Source organism: Exophiala bonariae (genome assembly GCF_035927105.1).
Source record: "Exophiala bonariae strain CCFEE 5792 chromosome Unknown scaffold_41, whole genome shotgun sequence".
Lineage (NCBI taxonomy): Eukaryota > Fungi > Ascomycota > Eurotiomycetes > Chaetothyriales > Herpotrichiellaceae > Exophiala > Exophiala bonariae.
The window spans coordinates 86,943-114,051 of record NW_027042516.1 but is presented as its reverse complement, the minus strand read 5'-3'; the positions used below and the strand labels follow the sequence as shown (position 1 = coordinate 114,051).

General features: G+C 48.0%; 13 protein-coding genes across 13 annotated transcripts; 9 read left to right on the top strand and 4 right to left on the bottom strand.

Moving 5' to 3' along the window:
* Positions 1–233: 233 nt before the first annotated feature.
* LTR84_010307 (uncharacterized protein) lies at positions 234–1,112 on the bottom strand (the record flags this gene model as incomplete). Its single annotated transcript, XM_064853844.1, has 1 exon — positions 234–1,112. One exon carries the CDS (start codon positions 1,110–1,112, stop codon positions 234–236), a length of 879 nt encoding a protein of 292 aa, XP_064700579.1.
* Positions 1,113–1,634: 522 nt separating this feature from the next.
* Positions 1,635–2,348, top strand: SF3A2 (Splicing factor 3A subunit 2; the record flags this gene model as incomplete). The annotated part of the gene is made up of 1 exon (XM_064853843.1): positions 1,635–2,348. One exon carries the CDS (start codon positions 1,635–1,637, stop codon positions 2,346–2,348), a length of 714 nt encoding a protein of 237 aa, XP_064700578.1.
* Positions 2,349–3,039: 691 nt separating this feature from the next.
* On the top strand, positions 3,040–4,923 carry LTR84_010305 (uncharacterized protein; the record flags this gene model as incomplete). Its single annotated transcript, XM_064853842.1, has 1 exon — positions 3,040–4,923. The coding sequence occupies one exon, from the start codon at positions 3,040–3,042 to the stop codon at positions 4,921–4,923; it is 1,884 nt and encodes a 627-aa protein (XP_064700577.1).
* Positions 4,924–7,650: 2,727 nt separating this feature from the next.
* On the top strand, positions 7,651–9,732 carry LTR84_010304 (uncharacterized protein; the record flags this gene model as incomplete). The annotated part of the gene is made up of 3 exons (XM_064853841.1): positions 7,651–8,755; positions 8,838–9,140; positions 9,203–9,732. 3 exons carry the CDS (start codon positions 7,651–7,653, stop codon positions 9,730–9,732), a joined length of 1,938 nt encoding a protein of 645 aa, XP_064700576.1.
* Positions 9,733–10,211: 479 nt separating this feature from the next.
* LTR84_010303 (uncharacterized protein) lies at positions 10,212–12,128 on the top strand (the record flags this gene model as incomplete). The annotated part of the gene is made up of 4 exons (XM_064853840.1): positions 10,212–11,618; positions 11,678–11,781; positions 11,832–12,000; positions 12,057–12,128. The coding sequence occupies 4 exons, from the start codon at positions 10,212–10,214 to the stop codon at positions 12,126–12,128; spliced, it is 1,752 nt and encodes a 583-aa protein (XP_064700575.1).
* Positions 12,129–12,442: 314 nt separating this feature from the next.
* LTR84_010302 (uncharacterized protein) lies at positions 12,443–13,104 on the bottom strand (the record flags this gene model as incomplete). Its single annotated transcript, XM_064853839.1, has 3 exons — positions 12,443–12,634; positions 12,713–12,889; positions 13,009–13,104. 3 exons carry the CDS (start codon positions 13,102–13,104, stop codon positions 12,443–12,445), a joined length of 465 nt encoding a protein of 154 aa, XP_064700574.1.
* A 766-nt stretch (positions 13,105–13,870) lies between these two features.
* On the top strand, positions 13,871–14,947 carry LTR84_010301 (uncharacterized protein; the record flags this gene model as incomplete). Its single annotated transcript, XM_064853838.1, has 1 exon — positions 13,871–14,947. The coding sequence occupies one exon, from the start codon at positions 13,871–13,873 to the stop codon at positions 14,945–14,947; it is 1,077 nt and encodes a 358-aa protein (XP_064700573.1).
* A 635-nt stretch (positions 14,948–15,582) lies between these two features.
* On the top strand, positions 15,583–15,916 carry LTR84_010300 (uncharacterized protein; the record flags this gene model as incomplete). The annotated part of the gene is made up of 2 exons (XM_064853837.1): positions 15,583–15,601; positions 15,690–15,916. The coding sequence occupies 2 exons, from the start codon at positions 15,583–15,585 to the stop codon at positions 15,914–15,916; spliced, it is 246 nt and encodes an 81-aa protein (XP_064700572.1).
* Positions 15,917–16,353: 437 nt separating this feature from the next.
* LTR84_010299 (uncharacterized protein) lies at positions 16,354–17,443 on the top strand (the record flags this gene model as incomplete). Its single annotated transcript, XM_064853836.1, has 2 exons — positions 16,354–17,211; positions 17,264–17,443. The coding sequence occupies 2 exons, from the start codon at positions 16,354–16,356 to the stop codon at positions 17,441–17,443; spliced, it is 1,038 nt and encodes a 345-aa protein (XP_064700571.1).
* Positions 17,444–19,059: 1,616 nt separating this feature from the next.
* LTR84_010298 (uncharacterized protein) lies at positions 19,060–19,810 on the bottom strand (the record flags this gene model as incomplete). The annotated part of the gene is made up of 3 exons (XM_064853835.1): positions 19,060–19,380; positions 19,436–19,642; positions 19,691–19,810. 3 exons carry the CDS (start codon positions 19,808–19,810, stop codon positions 19,060–19,062), a joined length of 648 nt encoding a protein of 215 aa, XP_064700570.1.
* A 1,884-nt stretch (positions 19,811–21,694) lies between these two features.
* On the top strand, positions 21,695–23,653 carry LTR84_010297 (uncharacterized protein; the record flags this gene model as incomplete). Its single annotated transcript, XM_064853834.1, has 1 exon — positions 21,695–23,653. The coding sequence occupies one exon, from the start codon at positions 21,695–21,697 to the stop codon at positions 23,651–23,653; it is 1,959 nt and encodes a 652-aa protein (XP_064700569.1).
* A 915-nt stretch (positions 23,654–24,568) lies between these two features.
* Positions 24,569–25,601, top strand: LTR84_010296 (uncharacterized protein; the record flags this gene model as incomplete). Its single annotated transcript, XM_064853833.1, has 2 exons — positions 24,569–24,610; positions 24,702–25,601. 2 exons carry the CDS (start codon positions 24,569–24,571, stop codon positions 25,599–25,601), a joined length of 942 nt encoding a protein of 313 aa, XP_064700568.1.
* A 366-nt stretch (positions 25,602–25,967) lies between these two features.
* On the bottom strand, positions 25,968–26,966 carry LTR84_010295 (uncharacterized protein; the record flags this gene model as incomplete). Its single annotated transcript, XM_064853832.1, has 1 exon — positions 25,968–26,966. The coding sequence occupies one exon, from the start codon at positions 26,964–26,966 to the stop codon at positions 25,968–25,970; it is 999 nt and encodes a 332-aa protein (XP_064700567.1).
* Between the last annotated feature and the right edge of the window lie 143 nt (positions 26,967–27,109).

Here is a 27,109-nt window from a genome sequence, read left to right as displayed (position 1 = left end):
GAGAGGTTATCTCGTCTCGTCTATGAAAAATTGAGGTACAGTGGAATTAAGAGCTGAAAGTGAGATTCAATTCAACCCCGCAGAACAAGGCTGTTTCATATGAAGGCCTGAAGTTTTGGGCCCTCAAGTATGCTGCGAGACAAATTCTCGATATCTAAGGCTTGCATGTGATACATCTCTACAGTGTGTTCGTTTATCATCTATATTCATACAAAGTCATCACGATCATTATATCATCTCCAACCACCGACTCTTCCTTCATCCCACCTTGCTCTCATTTCCCTCCTCTTCTCTAAAGTCGTAGCGCCTTCCCTAATCCTCCTGACCCATTCTGTAACCTCCTTTTCACTGGCCTTTCCATCAGCACTTCCGTAATAGCCATCATCGGAATTGGAACCCTCTAGAAAACTCTCCTGCATGGCTTTAAGCACAGACTCCTGCTCAGTGATGCCCGAAAGTAGCCGCTGGTACATTTGTCGTGGTCCCCATGGCGATAGTGCATCATCCATCTCACTCTGTTTCCTCCTCCACTGATTCTGCAGGGATGTGTGATTCAACAAAAGCTGGGCTGTCTCATCTCTGAGTTTTCGCAGCTGAGCCTCTAACTGAGATATTTGCTGAGATGTCTGTACATTGGCTTGAATTGCGTCTTGTAAAGGAACAAGTGAAGAGGCATAGGATGGATGTGTAGATGCCAAAGATGCAAGAAGTGTCTGATTGTTTACCAGTGTCTGTAGCTCATTAATGGGTTTATCGGCTATCTGGGGTGGTATCCACCGATCTTGGAGCGTCGGAGGTGGTATCGGTGTGTACTGTCGAGATTGATATGCAGCCTGGGGTGTTGGTGTTGAAGGTGTCGAGATGGGCAGTGGTGGCTGAGGTCGGGGTGAATTTGTGGCTGCTGGGCCAGGAGATTGAAAGGAAGTACCAGGAGCTGCAACGGAGCTGGCAACGAAAGAGTGAATAGGCGTGCCACTCCGGCTTGGATCAGCACTTTGAGATATAGGTTTCGGCGGTGGTGGAGGTGGTGCTGATGAGGTGGGAGAAGTGGACGGCGGCGAGGTTGCTGAGAATCCACCTTGCGAAGATGAGGTATAGAATGCCTCTGACATGTTTGACAAGGATTGTTCGGTTCCAAGACAAGTCTTCTGTCATGTAAGGTACCTACCTTAGTAGAGTGCGAAGACGAGAAAGCTGCCTTCATGGTTATTGCTTGAGGTAGGAACGGATCCAGGTCGATACAACAATTACGAATTTACATAGATATATAAGTCTGACTTTATCCAATTACTTCCACAATCGACCATAGGATGTGGAGAACAGGGCTTCCCGTTCGCTCAGCCGTACTTAAGCCACATGCCGGTCAGTTAGTACTAAGGTCGGTGACGACTTGGGAATCCTGGCTGTTGATTGTTTTTGTTTTTTCAAAAATTTGTGGTATTTTTGGTATCGTTAGCGAAACCGCAGACTGCACCTACGAGTAGGTACCTGGGTAATATCTTCAACTTTGTCCAATCTTCAATCTTCAATCTTTCACTCACTCCAATGAAACACGTTTGACGTTCAAATTCCCGAACACTTCAAGTGCTGTTTGTGCACATATCGAACCTCTTCAGTTTTTTATACATTAAGAGATGGACTACCAAAATCGGGCAGGATCCAAGTTTGGCGGTGGTGGTGTTGCCTCTCATTCCGCTACCAATGCAGACCGTCGAGAACGACTACGAAAACTTGCTCTTGAAACAATCGACCTCGACAAGGATCCCTACTTTTTCAAAAACCACGTCGGCTCCTTCGAATGTCGTCTGTGTCTCACGGTTCACCAAAATGACGGCTCCTACCTCGCTCATACCCAAGGAAGAAAACATCAGACAAACCTTGCAAGACGGGCAGCGCGGGAACAAAAGGAGTTACAGAAAGATGGACAGATGCTAGGTGCGGGTATGATGGGTGTGCAAGTGCGCAAGAACATGGTCAAGATTGGCCGCCCTGGATACAAAATCACAAAGATTCGGGATCCTCTGACACGACAGGTTGGGTTACTGTTTCAACTCCTATACCCAGAAATTTCTCCTGGCGTGGAACCCAGAGTCCGATTCATGAGCGCGTTTGAGCAAAAGATTGAAGACCCTCCCGACAGAGACTACCAGTACCTGTTGGTGGCCGCAGAGCCTTATGAGACGTGTGCTTTCAAACTACAAAGTCGCGAGGTTGATCGACGAGAAGGTCGGTATTGGACGTGGTGGGATGCGGACGCAAAGGAATTTTGGTGCCAGGTCCTCTTCAAGACTGAGCGGGACGAAAGATACAGCAATGTTCCTGGAATGGCCCCAGCTATCAAGAGATGATGCCGTGATGATGTTACTATTGAAGACATTCGGTTCTTCGATAAATACTCCTGCCCAGGCTCGGGTCTTGCTGAGACAAGATCTTGACGCTGGAGCGATTGCAACAGCTCAAATTTTACGATACCCACCCAAACAGCCTGCGCTCCAGCGCAACTTAATGCCTTGATTGTAATGGGTTGTGCCACATTACTCTGTAATTTTAATGAAAATTCATGGATCAAAGCATATGCTGAACCTCGCCATAGCAGTCTAGTTCCTCTTCTTCTTCTTGACGACATAAGGAGCATAGCTCATTGACGACGCTTTTTCATATACCTCACCAGATTCGAGTAAGTGATTACTAGTTCTCACGTGACAGATAGCCTCGTCCGCAAGGCTGCTGAAGGGTGCGGGGAGTACCTGCCAATTCCTCCCAGAGAGGCTCCTTTGCGACCAATTCACCGATGTCAAGGCCATGGCATCTTGTTCGATCGCCTACATCTTCGATGAATGGCCAGCCTTGAACGAGGTTACTAGCGGCATGCAGTACACCTTAGTACTCAGCAATTCTCGATCCTAACCGCGAGCCGTCTCTGTGTCCATGATCCACAAGTATCTCAGTCATCTCCACCCCTGAGAATTACTCGAATGTATCGACCCGCCACACAGCTATTCCCTTTCAGCCTGTCGGACTGAATAAGATCCCCTCTATATGGACCTGAAGATTCCGAATGCAGAATCTTACCAAGTTGGATGGGTTTGCGCGGTCAGAATTGAATATATCGTCGCATGCGAGCTCCTGGACGAGGAATATGGCGCTCCAGATCTTCGTTCAACCGATGATAATAATATATATACATGCGGTCGGATGGGTGATTTCAACGTCGTTATTGCATGCTTACCCAAAGGAAGATACGGCTTGACCTCCGCGGCCACAGCGGCTCAAGATCTACGACACAGTTTCCCACACATAACTTTTGGACTCATGGTCGGCATCGGAGGAGGAGCACCACTCATAAATAAGGATCGTGATATTCGACTGGGTGATGTTGTTGTCTCCACGCCAAGTGGAAGGACCGGAGGGGTGATCCATTATGAATTCGGGAAAACCATTCAGAATAAAGAATTCGTTCCATTTGGCCATCTGAATGCTCCGCCCCGAGTCTTGCTAACAGCAGTTCAAAAGCTTGATACCATTCATTATCGTCGTGGGAATCGAATTCAGGAAACAATATTGCAGATGATACAACGAAACCCTCGATTGAAGAAGGATTATTCTCGGCCTTCGCCCGAGATGGATATTCTGTTCAAGACGTCCTATCTACATGAAGCCGATTCTCATCTTTGTGTACACTGTTGCTCCCCTATTAGCGATAACGTCGTTCCCAGACTCTCTCGTACTCAGGACTTGTTGGCAGATCAGACAGACACGATTCGCATCCACTATGGTCTCGTCGCTTCAGCTGACAGATTGATGAAAGATGCTACGGTGCGCGATCAATTAGCCGACGCTGAAGGGGTTTTGTGTTTCGAAATGGAGGCCGCTGGTCTCATGGACTCTTTCCCATGTCTTGTAATTCGAGGGATCTGCGACTATTCCGACACCCACAAGAACGATGTCTGGCAAGGCTATGCTGCGGCTACTGCTGCAGCTTATGCGAAAGAGCTGCTTGCGGTCATGCCCAAGCGGGCGGTAATTCAGAAACACAGCACGACTGGACTTTGGCAAGAACCAGCTGATGAGCAACAAGACGATTTGCCAGGCGGGTGGAATTTCTCAGGCATAAGCAAGTACTCTGAAACCCAAAGATCTACTGGTTCCTCGCCAGGATTATTGCAACGATCAGCTTTCGGGCAAGAAAACGGGTCACCGCAGAGAGCAGGCGACGCAGTCGGAAGCGCCCGGAAAGTTGAGGTCAAACCGCCAGATAAAGTGCCACAATTTGTGTTTCTGGGATCTGGCGCTTTGATCTACACTCTTCGAAGAATCGGATTTGATCGCATGGATGGTCTGCCTTTAAGCTTTATCATGGCAGTCGAGAACAGATTGGACAAAGTGAAGATTCAGACTTCGTATCTTGGGGTAAGGCGAGATTTTTATTATCATCCCCCTTACTTCTTCGCGGGGTCCTTGATGTTTCCGAGCACCATACGAGCTATAAGCAGTGGGATCTCTCTTGGGTATATCGTCTCAACGATGGCAGTAGCTACTCTGCGTGGCTACAAACGGCACGCCGTAACGGGGTCTCCATGGCCTGCCTTCTCGCCTAGCGATGACCCCCGGGATGAGATAACGGGACTCGTCTGTTTTGGAATCAACAGCTCGCAACGACAACGGATCCACGATTTTCAAGGCGGCATGTTCGACCTGAGAAAGGCCATAATCGACATTGATTCAGGCAATGGTGACACCTTGCCATGTCAAGCTGAATTGTATGTCTGGAATCAATCTCCGAATAAGTTAATCCCCACCAACCTCATGAAATGGAGTCCTGATTCAATGTTGAAAGATGACTGGATTCAGGACATCTTCAAGGAAACAAGAAATGAAGAGGCTGTGCTAGAGTGGGAAAAAATGGGTCGATATCGTGAGTAAGTAGCAGGAAGTATACAGCAGGACGAAGGACGAAGTTGGCTTTCTATGGGTGTTAGTCCTCGCTGCTTAGCATTAAAAGCTTCTAAGATACGCTATCTCAGTTCGAGACATAAGATGGGCTACTAAGGACTAAATAGAAGTAAGTATTGCATTTTTCAATTCAGTCTTAAGGCAATGTATACCGTTACACTGTATTGAGTTGTCTCCTAACATATCAAGTCATGGTAAAGAGACTACTCAGTACATGTACATAGTAACTTACTTACTTCGAACTCAGTAAATAAAGCTTTGTGCCTATAAATATGGCTGCCACATCGCGATCATATGTAGCGTATATCTCAAGTACGATTGAGGACCCTTCCGCTCGTTGTTACTGGTACTAACTACTTTGTATAGTTACTTACCAATTCATGTCGCTCAAGAAGTGCCCAGCCAGTGCACGGTTAATTGAGGTAGCGGGCGCCTGAGGAGTACTAAGTACTACTCTTAATCTTTCGTATGCTTAGTAGTGCATCCCAATCACTCAAAATACTAGTACTGAGTATCTTGAGAACCCTTTCACTGGAAGTTTCTCTAACCAGCAAGTCTATACTCAATACGAGACTAGGCTCGATCTTTCTCTGCAATCGATGAAGTAGGTAAGTACTTAGTACTTGCTGTATTCGAAGCTAATTGAGAATTTAGACCTTATGTGACTAACGACGGTCAAGCTGCAATTGCCTCTAAGGTGGCTGCAAAACCTACTAGAGATCTATTCTAGCCAAGTTCACACTTAATGAGACAGCCTCGGACGCAGCCCGAACCTCGTATTCGTATTGAAGTAAGCCAAGGCTCTACACCTAGTCCAGTAATTTAACTGCAACGTTCAATATATACGACACAGATTCACAGAACTCAAAATACTAAGCTATTACCTCCTAATATTTCTTCACTAATAAATACAAGTGGTATATAGAATTAATATATAGATATATGAGTACCTATAGAATAAATAAAGTAAAGGATTACTAGTTTAAGTATTAATAGTCTATATCTCGCCTGCAATTTAAGAATCGTATATATAATTCTAATAAATACTCAGTATTATATACTTAATATAGGTATTTATTTCTTTAGGTAGATACTTAAATTAAATATATTTATTCTCTAGAAGCTTCTAAGAATATAACATTAGCACTATATCTAGTCTTCTTCTAAAGTTGCTTAGTACAAAAGTGTTCTCTCCTAAGTAGGTACTTAAAATATAATTCTTAGTAGCCTAAGTACTAAGGCACCTCTAATAGTAATTAGTAAGACTTTATACCTCATCTAGTAGTTCTAGACTAAAGTCTAATTTATACTGTATAGAACAAAGTTACTAAACTTATATATACTTAGTATTCCTTTAAAACTCTTTAAGTACTTCCTTAACTTTTTCGGCTTAGATTTGATTATAATATTCTATTTGCTTAAGATTATTACTTTAACTACTATAGTAATACTAAGTAAGTAATAAGTATTAATAGATTTAATTAAAGTTCTATAAGTAAATTAATACCTATTAAAGCCTTAGCTCTTCTATGTAACTACATTGCTTAATTTCTAGTATAAGTAATCAAGTTGTCTCGAAAATCGAGTTTCAGGAAATCTGGTATACTAGGTATCTACATCCACTCCACTAGTACTTACTCAATGGTATATACATATACTATCGTTTATATCTCTATAGGTAGAAGTTCTAAGCTATTAACAAGTTGTATTATTACTTTGGGAGTAAGCAGAACGTGATACTGCCTTAAAAGCGCGTCAGAAACGCCTCGGAGTCGTGCTAGCCAATTCTATAATGCGCTCCTGAAGTGAATCGGAAACGACTTGGATACGTAAAATAGTAAGTAGTACCCAAATCGATACTAGTATGTACTCTAGGGGGAGGCCTAGTATGTCAGTATATAAGTTCCCAAGGCGTGTTTAGAGAAGAGAGTAGTCCGTACCTACCTAGATAGATACTGAGTACTCAGTACCTAGGTACTTAGTACTTGAGGGGTACTAGAACTTTATAATGCCAAGCTTTCAGCGAAGTCTTCGGAGCCGCGCCTCACTTCGCTGAGCTTTTCGTTAGGCCTTCCTCTCTCCGATGACGTTAGAAGGCTCTAAAACCTATCAAGAATAGCTCAAGACTGACTGTACTTCAATTACTGTACATCTCTAGTAACACTTCGAGCGACTTGACAAAGGAAATCACGGGATGCAGCATTTCCGAACACTCAGCACTTAGTACCTCAGGGCGACATCTCTGCCACATAGTTGGCATTACTGGCACAGGTACTTGTCTAAGTAATGCAGTCTAGCTCGGTGCGTCGACAAAACTCTTCGTGTGACCGGTGCCGACAGTCGAAGCGAAAATGCTCCCTCAATTCAACGTCCTCTGCGACAGTGGATGGTGTGCGTGTGTGTCTGAGCTGTCTTCGCTCGGGACAACAGTGTACCTTCAACTTCGCAGCGTCGCAACAAGCACGGGCACAAAAGGGAAAGCGCCCCATGAACCGCAGTAGAAGCACGGTCGACTCTTGCCATGATGATTCTTCACCGCATGGACTAACATCATGCGGCTCAGACCCGAACAAGGAAACTTCTGGTTATTCTCAATCTGGAAGTGCCGGACTTGAAGTTCTTCTGAGTGGGATCCAAGCCACAAGCCAACCCAGGGTTGAAGGCTTCGGGCATGATAATATGATGTTGAATCACATAATGGCAGAATGGGCTCACCTTATACGGGATAATCCTGATGATGAAGGAACGAGCAATGTCACAGACATGAATGATGCTGACACAAATGCAACGAGCTCTGACACAATCTCACCACAATATGTCCATCAGCGGGATGCAGATAGCTCCATGGCTTTGTGGAAGGGCAGTCCTATACACTTACTAAATTCCAGTGTTGCATCACAAATACTCAATACCAGCCTCGGAGACGTATATAACTCGATGATGTCGGGCATTACGACAAGGTATCTGGACTACAATTGCAATCTATTCGCCGGACCGTACAAGTACACTTTTGAACCAGAGGATCTTGGGCAGCCCATGACCCCAGCGGATGCTGAAACACAAAATCCAGGGACTGGCATACCTGTGAACATTCCCAATTCAAAAAGGAACTATCTTCCGCCATGGAGAAGATCGAATTGCAACTATCTACCTGACACCCTCCAAAACCGCACTTTCCTACCGGAACAGGTTGATTCACAGATCAGTAGAGTGACCATGATTGGGGTTGCGAGATTTCTAGACAATTTTGGTCCACTGTATGGAAACTGCGTCAACCGAGAGACCCGGGAAAGCGACGAGAAGGCATTAACGGCGGTTCTCCAGGCATTTGCTCTCCAATTTGCACCTTCAGATTCTCGCAGTGGTCCTCTGGAGTTAAATTTTAGTCCATCTCAAGTCAACTCAAGATTTCAGAAACCAAAGTCAAATAACGCCCAGGTCTACAAAGCAGCTTGGCACCATGCTTATCAAAACCTTCTAGACAGCAGCGATAACCGGACCTTCGTTCATATATACACGGTATTCCTGTTCCAGATGACAGTGGTCCCATCGGAGGGCCCTGCGGCAAAAGATGTCGAGGGAACTCCTCTAGGATTTCTGGACCTTGCACTTTTGCAGATGACGGAATTGCAACGACTCGTTGAATCATACAGTAAAGACTTGAAATTCGAGTCGCTCTATCGTTTTCTGCTCGATTCATCGCTTGCAATATTCCGATGGTATGGAATCGTCCGTGACAGCATAGCTTCAATGCTCTCCGACAGGGCTTGTTTTATGGACGAGCCGCCAATCAGGATCAGGGGTAAGTCAACAGCACCTTACTCATTTTTGTCTATTCTGGCATGACACCCAGCATGGCTGACCCCTTACTTCTATCACTCTAGATATCAGCCAACAAAGTGCTGTAGATACTGCAGAACAATGGCAGCAGCCTTCCAGCTTTGAACAATGTGTCGCTAGCAATTGCCAGAATGCCGCTGGAGATCTATTTCATATGTTGAGGCAAATGACACACCTGAAACAATTTATTGCTACTGCTACTCCTGAAATCGACAGTGCTATTCTCAAAACTAGAGTGGAATCTGCAATAATTCTTACAGAAGGCTTCGATTCAACATATCAGCCATGGCTAGAACAGTGTATAGTCATGTTTTATAGACTATCCAACAAGTCGAAGCTGGCTACTGGTAAGCGAGTGGAGGGCACTTATCTTTCTTATGTCTAGTCTAATGGCTAACCCAAATTGCAGCCTTCTTATTGCTGTTCTGGAACCTAGGTCATCTATGCCTTGTTGAACAGATACATTATGCCGCTCATCTCCTGGGGCCGGATGTTGGCCATGCATTGCTTTGCAAAGCAGATACGTTACAAGAGTCGGCGGTCGCCTTCGTCCTCGCCATAGCACGTCGTATAGTTGATGTCTCCTCAAACGGCGAATTCAAACTCATCAACAGCATCCAAGCAAAGCTACAATTCGTTTCACACCATGCGAACACGGCTCTCGTCGTGATGGCTCTAGTCAAAGGCATTGAGCATACGATTGATTACAACTTATCAAAGCAGCCCGCAAAGAAGCAAACGCGAACAGGTGGCTCAAATCCAAATGCTCAGCCTGTTTGGATTCCATCTATCAAGCCGTTGTTGACATGCCTGTTGGCACTAGAATCTACAGTTTCAGGGGTGTTTACTGCCAGGCCTGCATTACAAAAGCTAATGCACGAGTATAGTGATGTTTTGATGGACTGCTGGTCATCCGAAGACTCGCGAGAATCCATCTGAGAGTTGATGATATGTGTGGCTAATACTGGACTTGAAAGTGTAAATCAGATTATAATAAATCCTTACACATTCGGTATCTCGCAGAACACAAACCACCTTGGGAGTACCATAAGACACATTGAAGATGTTCATCCCCTCGAAAGCTTCGTGAGTGGTAACTTTGGAGTCAAGAGTATGTTACACGATACATGCTGCGGCTCCGAGGTTGGTGACCCGGGGGTTGACCGACAGCTCTAAGGCGTCCGCTCGCCACCACCCCACAACAGCGAAACGCTATTTTCCGAGCCCTAGCTTGTCAGTAAAAGGACGAATTGCTCTAACCACGAGTGATATAAGACCAGATGGTACTCACTCAAGGTCAGCCGCAGTTTGTTGGTCGGACACTTTTTAAAGCGTTGCCAGCGAATGCTTTGCGATACTGGACCTCTACCGCACGAAAGCTACAGGTAGTGTGTATCGTCTGAGGGTTTACTACCAGAATGCCGTTCAAATCACGATGGTCACTGACCGTCCCAAACGTTTCTCTTCCATCGTTTATGTTCGGAACCCCGGAATCCGAGATCAACGACAGTGAGAAACTCATCATCGATGCAAAACGTCCCGAAACGCATTATTTGACCTTGTATAGCTACCGTGAATGGTCTAAGAGATTCGCAGCGGGCTTAGTCGAAGCCGGTATACAGAAAGGAGACCGTGTAATGCTCTTTTCAGGCAACGGGATATTTAACCCGATAGTTGTCCTGGGCACTCTGATGGCTGGAGCAATCTACAACAGCGCAAATCCAGCATATACGCCGCGCGAGCTACGCCATCAGCTACAGGACTCACAGCCTCGCTTTGTCCTAGCTGCCGATAACTGCATAGAAAGAGCACTGGAAGCGGCAGATGAGATTGGATATGACAAGAAGAACATTTTCTTGTTCACTGAGCTGCCGATCCAGCTTGATGTGAACCTCTCCCGCACTGACAGGCAGCACTGGGGCTCGCTTATCGCCGATCTGGATGTTGGTCGCCAATTCGCGTGGCAGACTTTCGACAGCAGAGCTCTTGCTGAGCAGACCGCGGTCCTGATCTATTCATCTGGCACCACCGGGCTTCCGAAAGGGGTCGAACTTTCGCACAGAAACATCATCGCCAACATGCTGCAGCTAGAGAAAATTCAGCTTTCAGATAAGACCATCAAGAGCCGGAAATGTCTCTGTGTTGTTCCTCTGTATCATGCTCTGGGCTTGGGCTATTACATCTTTTTCGCACCAAGATTCGGGTTGAAGACGTATCTGATGGAAAGATACAATTTGACGGATATGCTAGATCATATCCAGCAATTTGAAATCACCGAGCTAGTGTTGGTGCCGCCGATTCTCGTTGCGATGGCGAAGCATCCGTCCGTCCGAGACGGGACTTACAACATCACCAGTGTCACGAAAGTGGTTGCGGGAGCTGCTCCCATTGGCATGGAGGTCACCACGCAGTTCGAAGAATTATGGAACAGGAAAATACTTGTGCGACAGGCATGGGGCATGTCGGAGTTAGTTGCCCATGGAGAGTTTGTCCTGACATTGGATGATGTGATTACTGACCATGTCACCAGAGCCCCTGCTATTACTTTGTGCTGGGATGAGCGTTCTAGGATTAAGGATTCCTCAGTGTCGATCGGTGAACTAGTACCTGGAGCAGAGGCTAAGCTCATGAGAGAGGACGGAACCGAAGAGATAAGAGTAGGTGAACGTGGTGAGTTTTGGATTCGCACCCCGAACGGCATGAAGGGTTATTGGAAGAATCGTGAGGCCACGGACGAGACATTGACGAGCGACGGGTGGCTGAGAACGGGTGACGTTGCCTACCGTGATGAGTTTAACAGGTGGTACATGGTTGATCGGATCAAGGTGGGTTGTTCGGCACATTTTAACGGTGGTTGCAAGGCCTGGTCACTGATGTCCGACAGGAACTGATAAAAGTGCGTGGTTCACAAGTTGCTCCAGCGGAGCTTGAGGCTCTGCTTCTTGAGCATCCTCAAATTGTCGATGCAGCTGTCATTGGGATCAAAACGTAGTCTCATCCTTGTCTCATGCTGGTATCCTTCTGCTAATTAAATGCAGGCCCACGGGAGACGAGAACCCCCGGGCATATGTCGTACTTGCGCCACGCAAGCCTGGCTCGAGGTCCATCTCCGAGGCCGATGTGGTCTCATTTGTCAGTTCTCGCGTGTCCAAGACTAAACATCTGACGGGAGGATGTGTGTTCATTGATGCCATCCCCAAGAACCCAGTAAGTGCGAACGATTTTCAGGCCGGTTTTCAGACAAACACTGATGATTGGCACAGTCTGGTAAGATTTTGAGAAGGCAGCTAAGGGAATTAGCAGCTAAGGATGGCGAACTCAATGCGAAGCTGTAGGGCCGGGTTGGCTGAATATCACGCCTCTCCGATGAAATTTTGTGTTTATAGCCAAAGGATGAATGATCTTTTTCGTGCTCTTGTTCAAGTACCATCAACATACATAGCATTTGTGGGGTTCTTAGTGTCAATTGAGTTTGGCTGCCACTTGGTACCATTCATGCGCTTCAATTATTGATTCTTCATATTGCCGGAGAGTGAAAGGCTCTGTTTTCAAGGGCTGGCAACCCCATTTCTTCACGTCGCAGCTGACGTTTGTTTCTCATTCGTTACATGCGTCTCATATTCATTGGCGGCTTGACAGACTGCCCAATTCACAGATTGGGACCGATCGACATACCAAGTCCAAGAAAATGCGCGACCTGGCTCAGGTGATCGAAGCCAAAATATCCTTCATCCTTTCCATCAGTGTTGGTCACCATAACCCACGGCAGGCCTGGACACCCGCTCGCAATAGCGTGTTCGGTATTTTGCTTGAGTAGTGCTTTTATTTCATCGGATGAGCTCTGTGTCACGACTCGTGAGTCAGACCACGAGGCATCGATTACGTAGTGAGAGCAACATTTTAAGCGAGGAAAACTTACGCGCTCCAGGATCTTTGTGGCACTCTCCTCCCCTAGAATGCATGCTATGATCGGATAATGGACTTCTGGCAGCTGCACGCCTTTCTTTTCTACCCAAAAGGCGTGGTACAGTGCGCTAATGACTTCAGGATAGTGATTGGGATGGTCGATTTCAATTGCTGTTAGAACTCGTTGGACCTGTGAGGGAAAACGGGACCATTAGTTGAGGACCTCTAGAGGTGGTCACGAGCAAGGGAGATCAGCAGTGTAGTCGCTGGAGGCACTTGGACATTGGTTCAAATCCCAGATATGCTCACCTTCAGTGTCGTCGCTTTGAATGGATAGTTGTCGGGCCAGCCTGATGCCCAAGGGAGATTGAAGATATTGGCCGAACGGCGGAGGTCCGTCGCCATCCACGATACTTTGTCTGAAGTCGCATCGTCTTGTTTAGCGGTCTCTTCGGCGGCTATGTGATAGAAATCATTGCTCACTGGGACTATCCCATGGCGGCTTCAAGCCTGTCGCTCGGATGAATGCCACGAGAAGAACGGGTACGTATGTTATTTCGCACGACCTGAAAATTGTCGAGTTCTAGTGGAGAAGGATTGACGTTCGAAATGATTATTTGATGGTGCCATTGGGAGCAGGGACTTACTCTGATCAACCAGAAGGCTAAGTAGGAGTATGGGCTATGCAGATCGTAGTACAATTTAAGCTTTGGTTTGGCCATGTCCACGTAAAGTAAGGATTCTACGACATAGGCTTGTGTATGGGACCTCGTCAACTTGTTGATGTTTTGTAGAATGGGACTGGTCGCCCTTTGCAACGATACTTCTCAATAGTTGTCGAGTTCCTGTGATGTGACTTCGATATACGAGCTAGGCAACTGTCTCCTGACTAGTGAATGATGGCATGAACTCACATGCATCTTTGGCCGAGGCTGTATTGCGGCTCCGCAAACACCGGAATCCACCTCGGCTCCGTGTAGGTGAGCTTATTTTCTACTTCTCCGTCTGCCCTAGTGTAAGCTTCGTATTCGTCACTGGAATTGCGCGTCCTATTCTTCAGTGTACAGCTTAGCGGGCCTGATCATCAACAACCTGGGGCGAAGAAGGGATTAGAGGCAAATGTCACACCCATCTCTCGTCAGCATTTGTTATGGAGCAACGAAGTCTGGCAATGGCGGCAATTGATAGAGACTATGCACGACACGTAACATTCATTGAGGAGGGTCAGGATATCTCGTGCAGAGACGCACTCAAAGCCATCGAGCCACGCGGATTTTATATCCGCCAACCACCTAAGCCTCATGAACTGGATCAAGAGATCACTGATGACTCGCAGCTTTTCCAGACAATTCATATGGGGGCAGCAGTGGTGGCCGAGGAGACATGGAGGCTCTTGTTAGATGGAATGGTTGACTCGCCATTCTCGATTTCCTTTGCAGAGCTGAAAAGCATGCCAAAAACCACAATTACAGCCTTTCATGAATGCTATGGCAGTCCCGTACTGCCCCCTGACAAAGCACTGTGGAGAGTAGGCAATGTGCAATGGACTGGTGTCAGACTAGCCGACTTGATCCGGCTCGCTAACCCGAAGACAGGCGCAAGATACGTTTGGTCGCAAGGCCTCGAATGGGGCTCTTTCGCTAATGTTACAGCAAAATACTTTGAAAAGGACATTACCATGCAGAAAGCCATGCAGCCAGAAAATCTGATTGCATACGAGATAAATGGTAGGCCTCTGGATAAGAATCGTGGCGGTCCAGTACGGTTAGTGGTCCCTGGATGGTTCGGAACCAACTCTACAAAGTGGTTGTGTCACTTGACCCTGCAAGATGGTCGAGCCACGGGCCCTTTCACCACTAAATTCTATAATGAGATCGACCCGAATGACCCTTCTAGGTCGAGGATGAGACCAGTGTGGATGGTTGAACCTAACTCAATGATTGTGCGCCCGAAGCCTGGAGAAGTTCTCCCTGATCGAGAAGTTGAGATTTGGGGCAGAGCATGGGGCTGCGAGGAAATCAAGTGCGTTGACATTAGTGTCGATGATGGCCACTCATGGATATCTCCGGCTGATGTTCACCTTGAACCACGCACATCCTATGAGTGGCAATTGTTCCGCGCTAAAGTGTTGCTCGAAGGAAAGGGAAAACACCACTTGGTAGCGAGAGCGAAAGATAGGATCGGCAATCAACAGCCACTATCGGGTCGGAGGAATCATGTGCATCGGGTGGATGTTTACATATCATAAAGTATCCCTATTCTCTGAGAGATCTCACCAGGCAGAGGTTTTGCTCGGTTGGCTCGTTCTCCATTGCGAGACAGCGGAGTCTGGGGAAGGCTTTATCATGATACAGATATGATAGCCTACCGAAACTCCCAAGTGCAACAGCGATAGAAAGTGTTGTCCACCTGGAATTAAGGACAATGCAATTCTGCCTCAGTGAATGGCAGCACACTTTCCACGCCCGAAACAAAGAAAGATATCCCAACGGCTCCCCCATAATGAGTCCTAGACTCTGAAGGACTGCGGATGGACTTGAGCCGCTTCGTATCCATCGATTTTTGTACGAAATTGACTGCACCCTGGTTCGCTCGAAGGTGTCCAGGTGGAAGTCAGGAGGCGTGGGAGCTCGCATTTTCAGGCGTGAGAAGGATTGTCTTCACTTCGTGGGATGAACGAGACTATGGCGTTTAGTTCATGCCGTGCGGAGAAATTTGACGCGGGGCTAGATAATTCCACATGTGTTGTGTACTTATCAACAAAATCGTCTTGATCGGAGTCATCCCACCTAGATATACGACTCCAATCTCTAAACCAGCAAAAGCAAATCATTGAAACAAGTGCGGTGTTCTTTCTCAAAATCGTTGCCTCAACACGCCATCATGCCTGTTTACCACATTGGTAAGTGTCTGAGTTATGCCCCTTGGGTGAGGAATCGAGGAGAAGATAAGCAATTTCATGTGGCACAAGTCTGACTTTCCACTCTCAGTGTTGTTTAAACTGAAACCCGGAGTAACGGAAGACCAGCTGTCAACGTGGACAAAGGATGCCAAAGCCCTAGTCGGCCAGATTCCAGGCTTGTCGAAGCTGGAAATCAACAAACCTCTGCCCTCGACGGCCCATAGAGGTCAGGGCTACGACATGGCGTTGGTCTCAATACTCGAAAAAGCGGACGATGTCAAAGTATATGCTCAACATCCAGCACATCTTGAGTAGGTCAATCCTCTCCACAATTCATCATGCTGTTGTTGTCCTCTTTTAGAGTCGACGACGGCAACAACCGAGTAAATGCTGACATGTATCGTAGGGTCTCAAAATGGCGCGAGGACTTGTGCACAGACACTCTAGCGTATGACCTGGAGTACACAGATTAGAATTCCCACAATCCCAATCTAGAATGCGATCTCCATACGAGCAGCCTTTAGAGATCTGATGCCAGGTGTTGGCGGACTGCCCGTTAAGAAAATAATACGGTGGATTTTACACCATGTAGCGAAATACTTTCTGTTACACTTAAAGTCATCTGCTTTGCCGTAAAATCTATTTCCAGACAGCATTTTTCACGTGCATCTCACTCCAAGGGGGTAACTGCTACAGTGCGACTCAATCCTTCTTCGCCGCTCTCCACACAGACGAGATGCAAGTCATACGCGATGACCAAAGATGACGAAGACATTGATGTATCTGTCGACGACGAGTTCCATGGCGATAGCCACGAGCAGGATGGTCTACTACCCTCATCGAATGACCAGACCCCTGTGTTAACCCGAGACTCTTCCACCGCCGATCTCGATCCCACCCGACCTTCAGCACAGAGACATTCTTCTCTCTCACACTCTAGAACCAATGGCACTCCACGAACAAACCAGCGAGTTCGCTTTGAACTGGATGACAATGCTAATGGGAACGGGCAAGTCAGAGAAGAATGGATAGACGATGAAGACTACCTCAACTCTCCTAGACAAGATGTGCCCCTTCTCACGGATATTACACCTCCAGCGGAGTCACCGTTCCTCTCGGATTCCTTCCAGCCCGAAGAATACTTGCCAGATGCGCGACCAAAGAGTGGGATGCAAAGTGCCTTCATGAACATGGCGAATTCCATTATCGGCGCCGGCATAATTGGCCAACCATATGCTTTTAGGCAGGCCGGTCTGACCATGGGCACGATACTCCTTGTTGTGCTGACAATTACCGTCGATTGGACAATCCGATTGATCGTAATTAACAGTAAATTGTCCGGTGCAGATTCGTTCCAGGCGACTATGCAACATTGCTTTGGCAAAAGTGGCCTGATAGCCATCTCGGTAGCGCAATGGGCGTTTGCTTTCGGCGGCATGATCGCATTCTGTATCATTGTCGGAGACACCATTCCGCATGTCATTGAGGCGCTTTTCCCGGGCCTTGTGAATGTTCCGTTTCTATGGCTTTTGACTGATCGGAGAGCCGTTATTGTGTTGTTTATATTGGGCATCAGTTGGCCGCTGAGTCTCTATCGTGATATTGCGAAGGTAAATAATTCATCACGTTTCAAGTGGTCATCATTCTTACTTCTCTTGATAGCTAGCCAAAGCATCGACTCTAGCATTGATCAGCATGTTCATCATTATTGTGACAGTTGTCACCCAAGGCGCAGTCGTCGATCCAGATCTTCGGGGAAGTGTCAAGGGACTTCTTTTCGTCAATGACGGCTTCTTTCAAGCTGTTGGGGTTATCTCATTTGGTAAATTCAGCGTCGATTGAGAAACGTGTCAGTGTCGCTAACTATGGTAGCTTTCGTCTGTCATCATAATTCTTTATTGATTTATGGCTCTCTGAAGACGCCTACCCTGGATCGCTTCTCAACTGTCACACACTACAGCACCTTCATCTCTCTTATCGCATGTCTAATCTTAGCATATGCCGGATTTCTGACATTCGGAGATAGAACGAAAGGCAATGTGCTCAACAATTTTCCTTCCCAGGGACACCTTCTAGTTCAACTTGCTCGACTTTGCTTCGGACTTAATATGTTAACAACTCTTCCCCTGGAATGTTTCGTTTGCAGAGAAGTTATGAACAATTACTGGTTTCCAGAAGAGCCTTATCAACCGAATCGACATTTGATCTTCAGCAGTGCTTTGGTCGTCAGTGCCATGGGTGTCAGCCTTCTGACATGTGATTTGGGGGCGGTATTCGAGTTGATAGGCGCGACCAGTGCTTGTGCGCTTGCCTATATTTTACCGCCACTCTGCTACATCAAGTTGAGCACGAGAAGCTGGAGGACTATCCCTGCAGTTGTTTGTATTATTTTTGGCTTTGCTGTTATGAGCGTGAGCCTGATATTGGCCGTGGGTAAGATGATAAAAAGTAAGCGTCTTTCCAAAAACGATCCCCTGATATGATGTGCTAATGCATTGCAGACGAGGGTGAGCCACATCAGTGCTAGCTTTGCAGTGACAACTTATTAGACACTACAAATATGATTGCTGCCGAGCATCAGTGTAATATACCTCAACGAGTCATCTCCTTGTTCAATAACCTCGAATTCTTATCCTCCTTATCCTCGCACTTGAGATATGAGAGAAAGCATAGATCTAACGGTACTCGGGTTCGGAGGCTTTCATACTGGGTGTTGACCTGTTGATGCAATGGATCGCCATTGACAATTAAACCAATGTACGACTAATTGCTTCATTACCTTGTGGGTAAAAAAATTTGCTACGAGTCGAGCCGAGCTTTTCAGTGCTTATCTCGACCACTTCGTCGTGTTTCAACCATCGGGGAGGCTTGAAGCTAAACCCTGCCGCTGGCGGGGTTCCTGTCACGACCACTCAACTCTTCTGTAAAGTTGTGCATTGATTAAGAAAGCCCACAATCGAGCCAACATTGAAGATAAGGTGAGAAGTGTTAGACGACTGACGCAACTCTCCATTCACTCGGGTCTGGAGCTGCAAAAATTGTCCCATAGCCAACAATAGCGTGGACGAAAAAGCATAGGTCCTAAAGGTCCGGATCTGTCAGAACCCCTTCTGAACTTGAATTGAGGAACTCGTCCTGAATGACCCTTACTAGTCGGCCATCTCCTCGAAGAACCATCATTGCCCACAATGAAACCGGCAACATGATCGAGGACTTCGTGGGGCTGACATTTTTGGCTTGGTTTCAAATAGCAAAACACGGATACAGGAATGGCAAAGTCAAATCGCCTGGAATAAGGCAACATAATCTTGAAAGCACACTCGTTCATTTCCTGGTTCAGCAACGGCAGACAATATCCTAGCTAGAACTCTTTGCCCTTTCTGGATTGTCGTAACTTGGCTTCTAACATCGTATACCTCCCCCGCCCCCCTAACATAGTGCCCCAAAATTGTTGGCCACTAGCTAATCCACTGTCCACTGTCTGGAACTTTCCAGTCGATGGTGGTGATGGCGACTGCGCGATTACTCACGTTGACATAATCTGGTTCTAAGGCAGGGAAAGGTGTGTAGCTGATCTGAAAATCAGAGCCTTTACCCCTGTTCCACGCAGCCTTGTTCTTCCATTCTGAAGCGATATTGAAGAGAAAGCGGGGCGCGGAATTGCGAGCGTGAAGTGTAATTGTTGTATACTTTTGAGTTTTCCTCACTGCCAGCTGGACTCCAGGCTTTGACTTTGCTCGTCCATGAATCTCACGCATGTTGACGGTAAGGACTCTATCCTGTTGATGGGTTCATCTTCTTTGCATGCTGGATCAGCTCTGCATTCTCAAATACCTCGCGTTCACTGCCCTCTTGTACAATTTCGATCATTACTTTGGCCAGTTGATCAACCCTGATGGCACCCACTGCCCATCCAGCCAAGTTGTTGAACGCTCCTGGAGGATTAGGTACAATCATGGACGGTCTGGCGATATATGTCTCCCAGAAACCGACCTGCGCGTCCCGAGAGGTGAACTCCATCAATTTGATCTCGGCTAGCCCCTGAACTGCTGTTAGTTCACTCTCGTGCACGATGGAGTACCAGCAAACCTTCACGTGCCGGGCGTCTTGGAGAAACCACAGGTGCTTAGTCTGGTCCTTTTCAGCCAGTCTCCCGCTAAGGTGCATGTATCGGAACGGGTCAGTTGCTGAAAGGCGCAAGGCTCGCATGGTGCGCGCAAAAGCGATGGGGTAGTCAAGCTCGACCCTCATGGGAGTTAGCTCGAAGTGCCCTGGCAATGTGGACGGCTGTAAGCCCGTCGCTCAAAGTCTGCGCCAATAGGGTACATCCTACCAAATCGCGGCAGTCGCGCCTTCCAATTTCGCTTTTGCTTCATCTGAGTACTTCACGAAGTTGTCTATCACCACCGACGTGACTTTAGGATCGCTTTGGATCTCTGGCAACAGAGGCCGACGTGTGAGGACTACAATTGAATCGATAGAGGCGTGGCTGCGACATTGCGCAAGGACTTCACAGCCAACGCAGCCGTTTGCACCAACGACGATGATTTTCATGAGCAACACTACAGGATCAAAGTATAACAACCGCAGCCTTGTATAGATTGGGGTCGTAGCGTGTCTTGTTTTGCCGAAAAGTCTTCGCATGCACGCACATGGATTTGCGGAATATGGTCGATCGACCCTGATACTCGATGGCTTGAATGAAGGGGAGGGGCACAAAGCCCGTTGATATACACATGTGGTGGCCTAATGAACCCCGGACTCCGAGCAAGCCTGGAAGCTATTGGTGGGAGAGATATCCGTCAACACCCAGCGCTTTCGTTCTTTGTGCACCTTGCCGAAGGGAGCATGTTTCCAAAAAAGAAAAACCTCGTAGGCTGCTGCAATCTAGGTATGGGAGGGCTGTATTTCTGGTCCCAAGTCTCCGAGTCCGGTCGCTCAAGTGACTTCATGACTACCAGTCTGCGGTGCCAGGCTTCGATATCGGCCTCACTCAAGAGCTAGTAGGACAAGAGTCGCCTAGCATGGAGTGCGTCGATTTATGAAGCCGTCGACGAATAACGAAGTTGATAAAATCACTAAAATGCACTCTCTTCAACCAACCAACCTTTTAAGATTATCGGATGTGGTAAGTTCGCTGATCTAGTCGAACATCGTATCCAGATCAACCTCACCCAGTAGTGGAACTCGGTAATCTATAGTCGAGGTTCCAGTCCGCCAAGGAAGCTTCCGAGCGGATGTCAAGCCCTATTCTCTCATTAATACCAGCGCCTGGATGTACCATGCTGCGTTATATCAAGGTTGGGAACTTGACGATAAGGACGATAGCTTCTCAGATCAGATCGGCGGATTTGTTTATCCATATGCAAGTGTTTGAGGCCCTGGTCATTAGCAAGAATACTAAGCTATCTACGGTTAGTGGCCGGCTCTAGTTGGTTTAGAGATCGAGCCCGGCGCCTGGGCCTCTTGGAAAGTTAGCCGAGTCCACGAATCATGTCAACCACATCCATCATTTTCTCCGACTCCACCATCCCACTTCTCAGATTCATCCCCTGGATTTCCTGTTTCCTCGTCACTCGTGCGACAATGTCCCACCCCTTTCATCCCAATCATCATTCCAGAGCTTTATATCGTCCATGGAGATCTGTTTCATCCTGGATCGGATTCCCACCACACACACCCTGCTCAAGTCAGGATGTCGAGTGGTGAGTACACCCATCCGACCACCCTACAATTTCCTATGATGCCTCACCAAGAGCCCAAACGTGCTCGCTATGGCATACGTCTCGCGTGCACTGTTTCCTTTTCTTCTACTCTTTCCTTGACCGTTCTGCTTTTTGTTTCGAGTTCTTCAACCTCGCCGTCGCTCTTTTTCCTTTCGTATCAGACGTCCTAGAGACGCCAGTCATTCATTTCTTTGCATATACTTTGAAACCAGGCGCTCTCTTTGTAGACGCATTCATTCGTTTTTTCCACTAGGCGGGTTGATTCCGCCAGACATATCTCAAAGCCGTCAGGACGAGCTGAAGAAACCTTGCGCAAAGACAAGTTGCTTACATCAGAAAACTGTCTCTCCCAATCATACCAGGAATCATGCATTTCAGAACTGTGGCTTTCGTGGTCGCTTCCTTAACCTTGGCGCAGGCTCGCCCAGATGCACACTTGTATCGTCGTGAGTTGGGAAATGATACAAATGGTCAAGGTGGACCCAACCCACCCCCAGCTGTCTTACCGGATACATTGACAACTTCTACGCAAGCTGCCGCCGTTAGCGACCCTCCTGTTGCGGTTGTGAACCCACCTAACAATGCGGTTGTCGGCCAACCATCTGGTGAACCTGCTCCATTGCCTGTTGTCGATCCAGCTATACTCTCCACGACTACCAGTATTGCTGTGCCCGTGGTTGAAGGACCTGCACCACCCACCACCACCACCAGCACCAGCACCAGCAGTACGTCCATTGAAGAAAAGCCCGCTTCTACTGCCACAACTACACCTCCAGCCGTTGTGGAGGTGGTTGCTCCCTCAAGTTCCGAATCGAAATGGTTGGACTGGACTTCTTCTTCATCGAGAACTGCGGGTGCTGCGACTTCTCCCACTACAGCTACAACCTCTAAATCCGTTGCTGAAGAGACATCTTCAACCACCACTTCAACAACGACTACGAGGGATGTGGCTGGTGAAACCACTTCTACAACGAGCGCTGGTGCAGAGACTACCGAGACTGCTACCACCTCAACCACCACCACCACCACTACTAAGAATGTCGCTGATGTAACTTCTTCAGCTACAACTTCAATTTCAGCTACGACAACGACGACAACGACGACAACGACGATAAAAGACATGGCCAAGGATACCACATCGACCACGACCACGACCACCACGGGCGCGTATGAGACCACTTTGTCGTCAGTCACGACCAACAAAAACGTGGCTGAAAAAACAACGTCGACATCAACGTCTAGCTCGACTTCAAGTACCACGAGCAGCGAAACGATGGTTGATGCGGCCACGTCTTCAACCACCACAAGCACTACCACCACCACCAGGCACAGAGGGACGAAGCCCATGGAGTCATCTTCAGCCACTAGTACGACGAAGGCAGTTGTAGATGGTGTAACTACCTCATCAATTACTTCGGAGGTTGACATGACTTGGCAAGATTGGGAATCTTCAACCACTCGGCGAGTCCACACGAATATCGATGGTGCTGGTTCCTCCAGAACCACGACTAATCGCGAAATCACTAAAACGACAGATGATACAAAGGGGGCCCTGAGTACTTTCAAGCCCACAGATATGCAAAGCTCGATTGTTGAGCCAGTAACCAGTCCGACGATTATCCGGAAACCCAGCACGAACCAACTCAACGGGCAGACGTCGAGTGCCGCCTCTATGGTAAGTATTACGGTTGTGGAATCGGTTGCGACCATGACCATCGGCTCCGGCCCAACGGCTTCGCTGATAACAACAACAATCCGATTGACCAAGACCTTCACCGAAACGAGCACTATCTTTGCCACTATCACACGCCCATCACCAACTGGGAGACCAGATGGCCCAGGGGCACCAGTCGGCAACATAGCTGTTCCGACCAACGTAATTTCGAAAGGCGATTCAGCGACGACTGTGACCATTGTTTCCACGACTACACAGACTGTCTATGTCACGCCTATTACCAAAGAGCCTGTGGCCTCATGCAGTATATCTTATGTTACTGTCACTGAAGTGCAGAAGAGCACCATCACTGTAACGGCAAGCGCAACTGGAGAACGACCACCTGTCAGGCCGTCTCCACCTGTTGCAGTGGTCCAGCCGGAAGAAAGCTCAACCTCGTCGAGTCAGTCTCCTCCTGGGTTGACGAGGAAGCCGTCTCGTTCAAGCACCCGTGCTTCATCGTCAACGTCCACTTCTAGCTTGATTACCTCTTCGGCGGTCACCGGCCCATTTCCAATGAATAATGGGACAAAACCGGAGAACCTCAATGTGGCGAGCTCCGGATTCTTGACACTCTCGAAGGAAGCTGCACCAACGGGATGGAAACACTGATTTGAGAATGAGACGATGAGAACATGTCATGCAGTAGATAGGCATGATCCTGGAGGATGAACCACCTTCAATTCTTGTACACAACTTCTTTTGACGAGATTTTTGTCCCCTTGCCTGCCAGTGAGTGCACGGAGGTACAGAGGCATTTTAGATATGTAGCACGGGCAAAAGATCTAGCTTGAGTGAATGTCAATGGCAAACTGTCCCCGAAATTGAAGACAATTTCCAAGAAGGTGGTCTTGACCACGGTTGTGGATCAAGATTCGGGCAAAGCCTCGTGTTCAACCGTTGCAATGACTTCATAATTCTTCGTGATCCAGTTCTGCGAGGTGGAATCCAGCAAGCACCACTCCCACAGGCAAGCCACACGTAAAAGTACGAACCACCCAAGATCCAGGATCCCCAAACACATCGAAAGTTGCCGAAATGCCATGATTGGCGTCGTGTGAAAAAGCCCATCGAACAGAGATTCTATCCGAGTGGTTCGTCATGGTCATCCAGACCAGTCCCAGGCCAACTCTGCCACTCAGATCCTGGGCCATCCAAGCTTTTCATCATCCCGTCTACTTTGCCCCGCATCGATGATGCTTGACTTTGTCCATTCTCCAAAACCTTGAAACCCGGGATCTCATCGCTACTCTCTGAAAGATCAGCCTCAGGTGAGGTCTGTTTGTTCCCTTGAACATGCACTATGACGCACCACCATGTCGTCAGGTCAGCTCTCAGCATCGACTAAGCGGAGGGCAGATCAACCAAACTCGAGGGGTAATATGAAGCTTTGGCTCTGATCGATGTATATTAAATCTCATCTGCATTCCCTCTCGACACCTAAGAAACAACCCACTATTCTTCTTGCTTGACCACTTATTGCAAATACTGTACTTTTGAAAGAGAAGAACTTCTCAAAATACAGCTATGGAAGCCATCAAGAACACCGTCGCCAATGTACTGGGCACTGTAAGTCTTTCATAACCCCGCCTTATGAAAAGTACCATCTACTGGACCTCTAGCTGCTTTGTTTGTTTCGATGCTGATATGCCTTTTTCAGAACAAATCCCATGAGACTGATGCTACTACCGATAGTACTCTAGGGCATCACAATGCCCCCTCTGGCACCACTGCCGACAGCACTCTCGGTCACTCTACTACAGGCACCACAAGCACCACAGGTACTACAGGTACTACAGGTGCTACAGGACTGTCAGAAAATACAGGTTCTACAGGATCTACGGGACTATCAGGAACCACGAGTGATGCACCTCCTTCCTTCCATGATCGAACCACAACTGGTGGTGACAGCACAATCTCCCACGGAACCACCGGCTCTACAACCACTGGAACAGGTGGCTTGAGCTCAGCAGGCGACACTGGCCTCTCGCATGGAGCCACAGGAACATCGACTACTGGGACCAGTGACTTGAGCTCAGGAAGAGATACCACTGCCACCTCCGGCACCACGGGTCTGGGACACAGCACAAGCCATACGAGCCACTCCCATGACACACAGACCGATGAGCTGTCCCCGACCCGGTCCCATCCAGACCGGAAAGACGTCCAGTCCCCCGACCAAGGGCCAGATCCAAACCTTACCGGGCCTGCCTCAGGACACCCTAAGATGGTTGGAGAAGGCGCACCTGGTTCGCACTCCGCACTCTTTGGCCTCACTCCTGACGGCAAGAAACACGATGATACGAGCCATGGCACCACCCCCATCCGCCCTGCACATTCCGATGAGACTACCATGGGTAGGAAGAGCGTGGCTCCTGGTGCGAGCGGCGCAGACTCCGTCGGTGACAGCATCCGTGGTGGTCATGGCGGTGTCAGCGACCAGATTGATGCTCCCGATGTGGGCAAGAAAGGTCTAGAACGCACTGACCCTGCGCCAATTTCTGAATCGAACAGTGGTGGTAAGCCCGGTGCTGGCTTGACTGGATTGGGTCAATCATAGAATATGAGATAGCGAGCCGTGGGCGTTCAAAGACGAGACTCGGAGTGAGAAAAGACCTCAAGGACTGTGAGAGACTGGTTTGATGGCGATGATACTTCTTACCCAGTAGTGGTCGTATATGTATATTGAATTCATGCTTCTTCTGATGTGTATATTGTTTGTAGCCAATATATAATGATAAATGGTCATTCCGCACTGCCATGTAGTCGATAAACCAAATTCCCCACGGCCTTCCTTGCTATTACTGTTAATACCATACTGTAAGGTACTGATATCTTACATAGTAGGCTAGAGTGGTGAAGACTATCAGTAACGTAGAAAAGGGTTTTTCACGATTGAGCATATCTTATTAAATGGAGAGCACATTCAATCTCTATACAACCCCCTCTCCACTATCCACTCCTTCACACCCTCACACACATACTGGCCCAGCTCCCCAATCTTCCCACCCTGGACACATTCCCTCGCACTCGTCGAACTAACCCCATCCGCCTCTCCACTCTCGTCCACGGCCAGTTGAACTTGGTCGACCCATTCGCGCTTCAGCCCCTCACCCTCCAATCCACCCTTCGCAAGCCTATCCAAATAGCCCTGTTGCTTCTCGACCGTACCGAATTCGTCCTCTAGATCGTCATCGTTGGCGGAACTCGACTCGACTCGGATGGTGGCGTGGATGCGGTGGCGCGACAAAAACGGCTCGAGTGCCGCCAGCGGCGGGTCGGAGTTCGGATAGTATCTCGACGTGAAGATGCGGGTCAGCGTGTCGAAGCCCGTGATGTGGACTTGTTCCACATCGTCCTCCGGGTTCGGGGAGGAAGGTGTGTAGATGTTACTTTGGGCAATGCTCGTCGCTTTATCAGTAAAATATGGCTCCTTCGTGATTCCGATATCGATGACTGGTATCGTCGCTGGGGGGTGGTCTTGTTGTGACTGTGACTTTTGTGACGAGTCTTGATTGGACAAGCGTCCTCGAAGGTCTTCCGCCATCAGAGTCATCATGACCAAGCGGTCTTCAAAATCTGCCGGCTTGGGCTTTTTGTCCGCATTGACCGTGGCCAGGAGGAACAATACCCTCTGTGGTGCATGACTCGTTAGTGAGTCTGATGACTCAGAGCTCGAGCGTCGCGTCAGTGTTGACGATGACAATGCAGACTTGACTAAACTAGAATGTGCTTTCGATGGTGGATTGAAACTTGAGTCAAGCACGAAGAGTGTGCAGACAGGTGCTGAGGATGGTGCGTGGGTCCCAGGTATGCTTCGCAGAATACGGAATGATGATGAAGACGAGGCGAAGTCTTTGAGTGCCTGGGAGAACTGGGATCGGAGTGCCTGGAGGGATTGCATTCTCTCATCATCGACTGGCATGGTTAGGAGCCTTATCCCAGAGTGAAATAATACTCCTGCTCAGTCGTACCAGAGTCAAGTTAGGCAGACAGCAGTCTTATGACAGAGCGCACATTGTCGATCCCAAGCGCACGATCCCTTGACTAGCTATGTAATCTGCTACG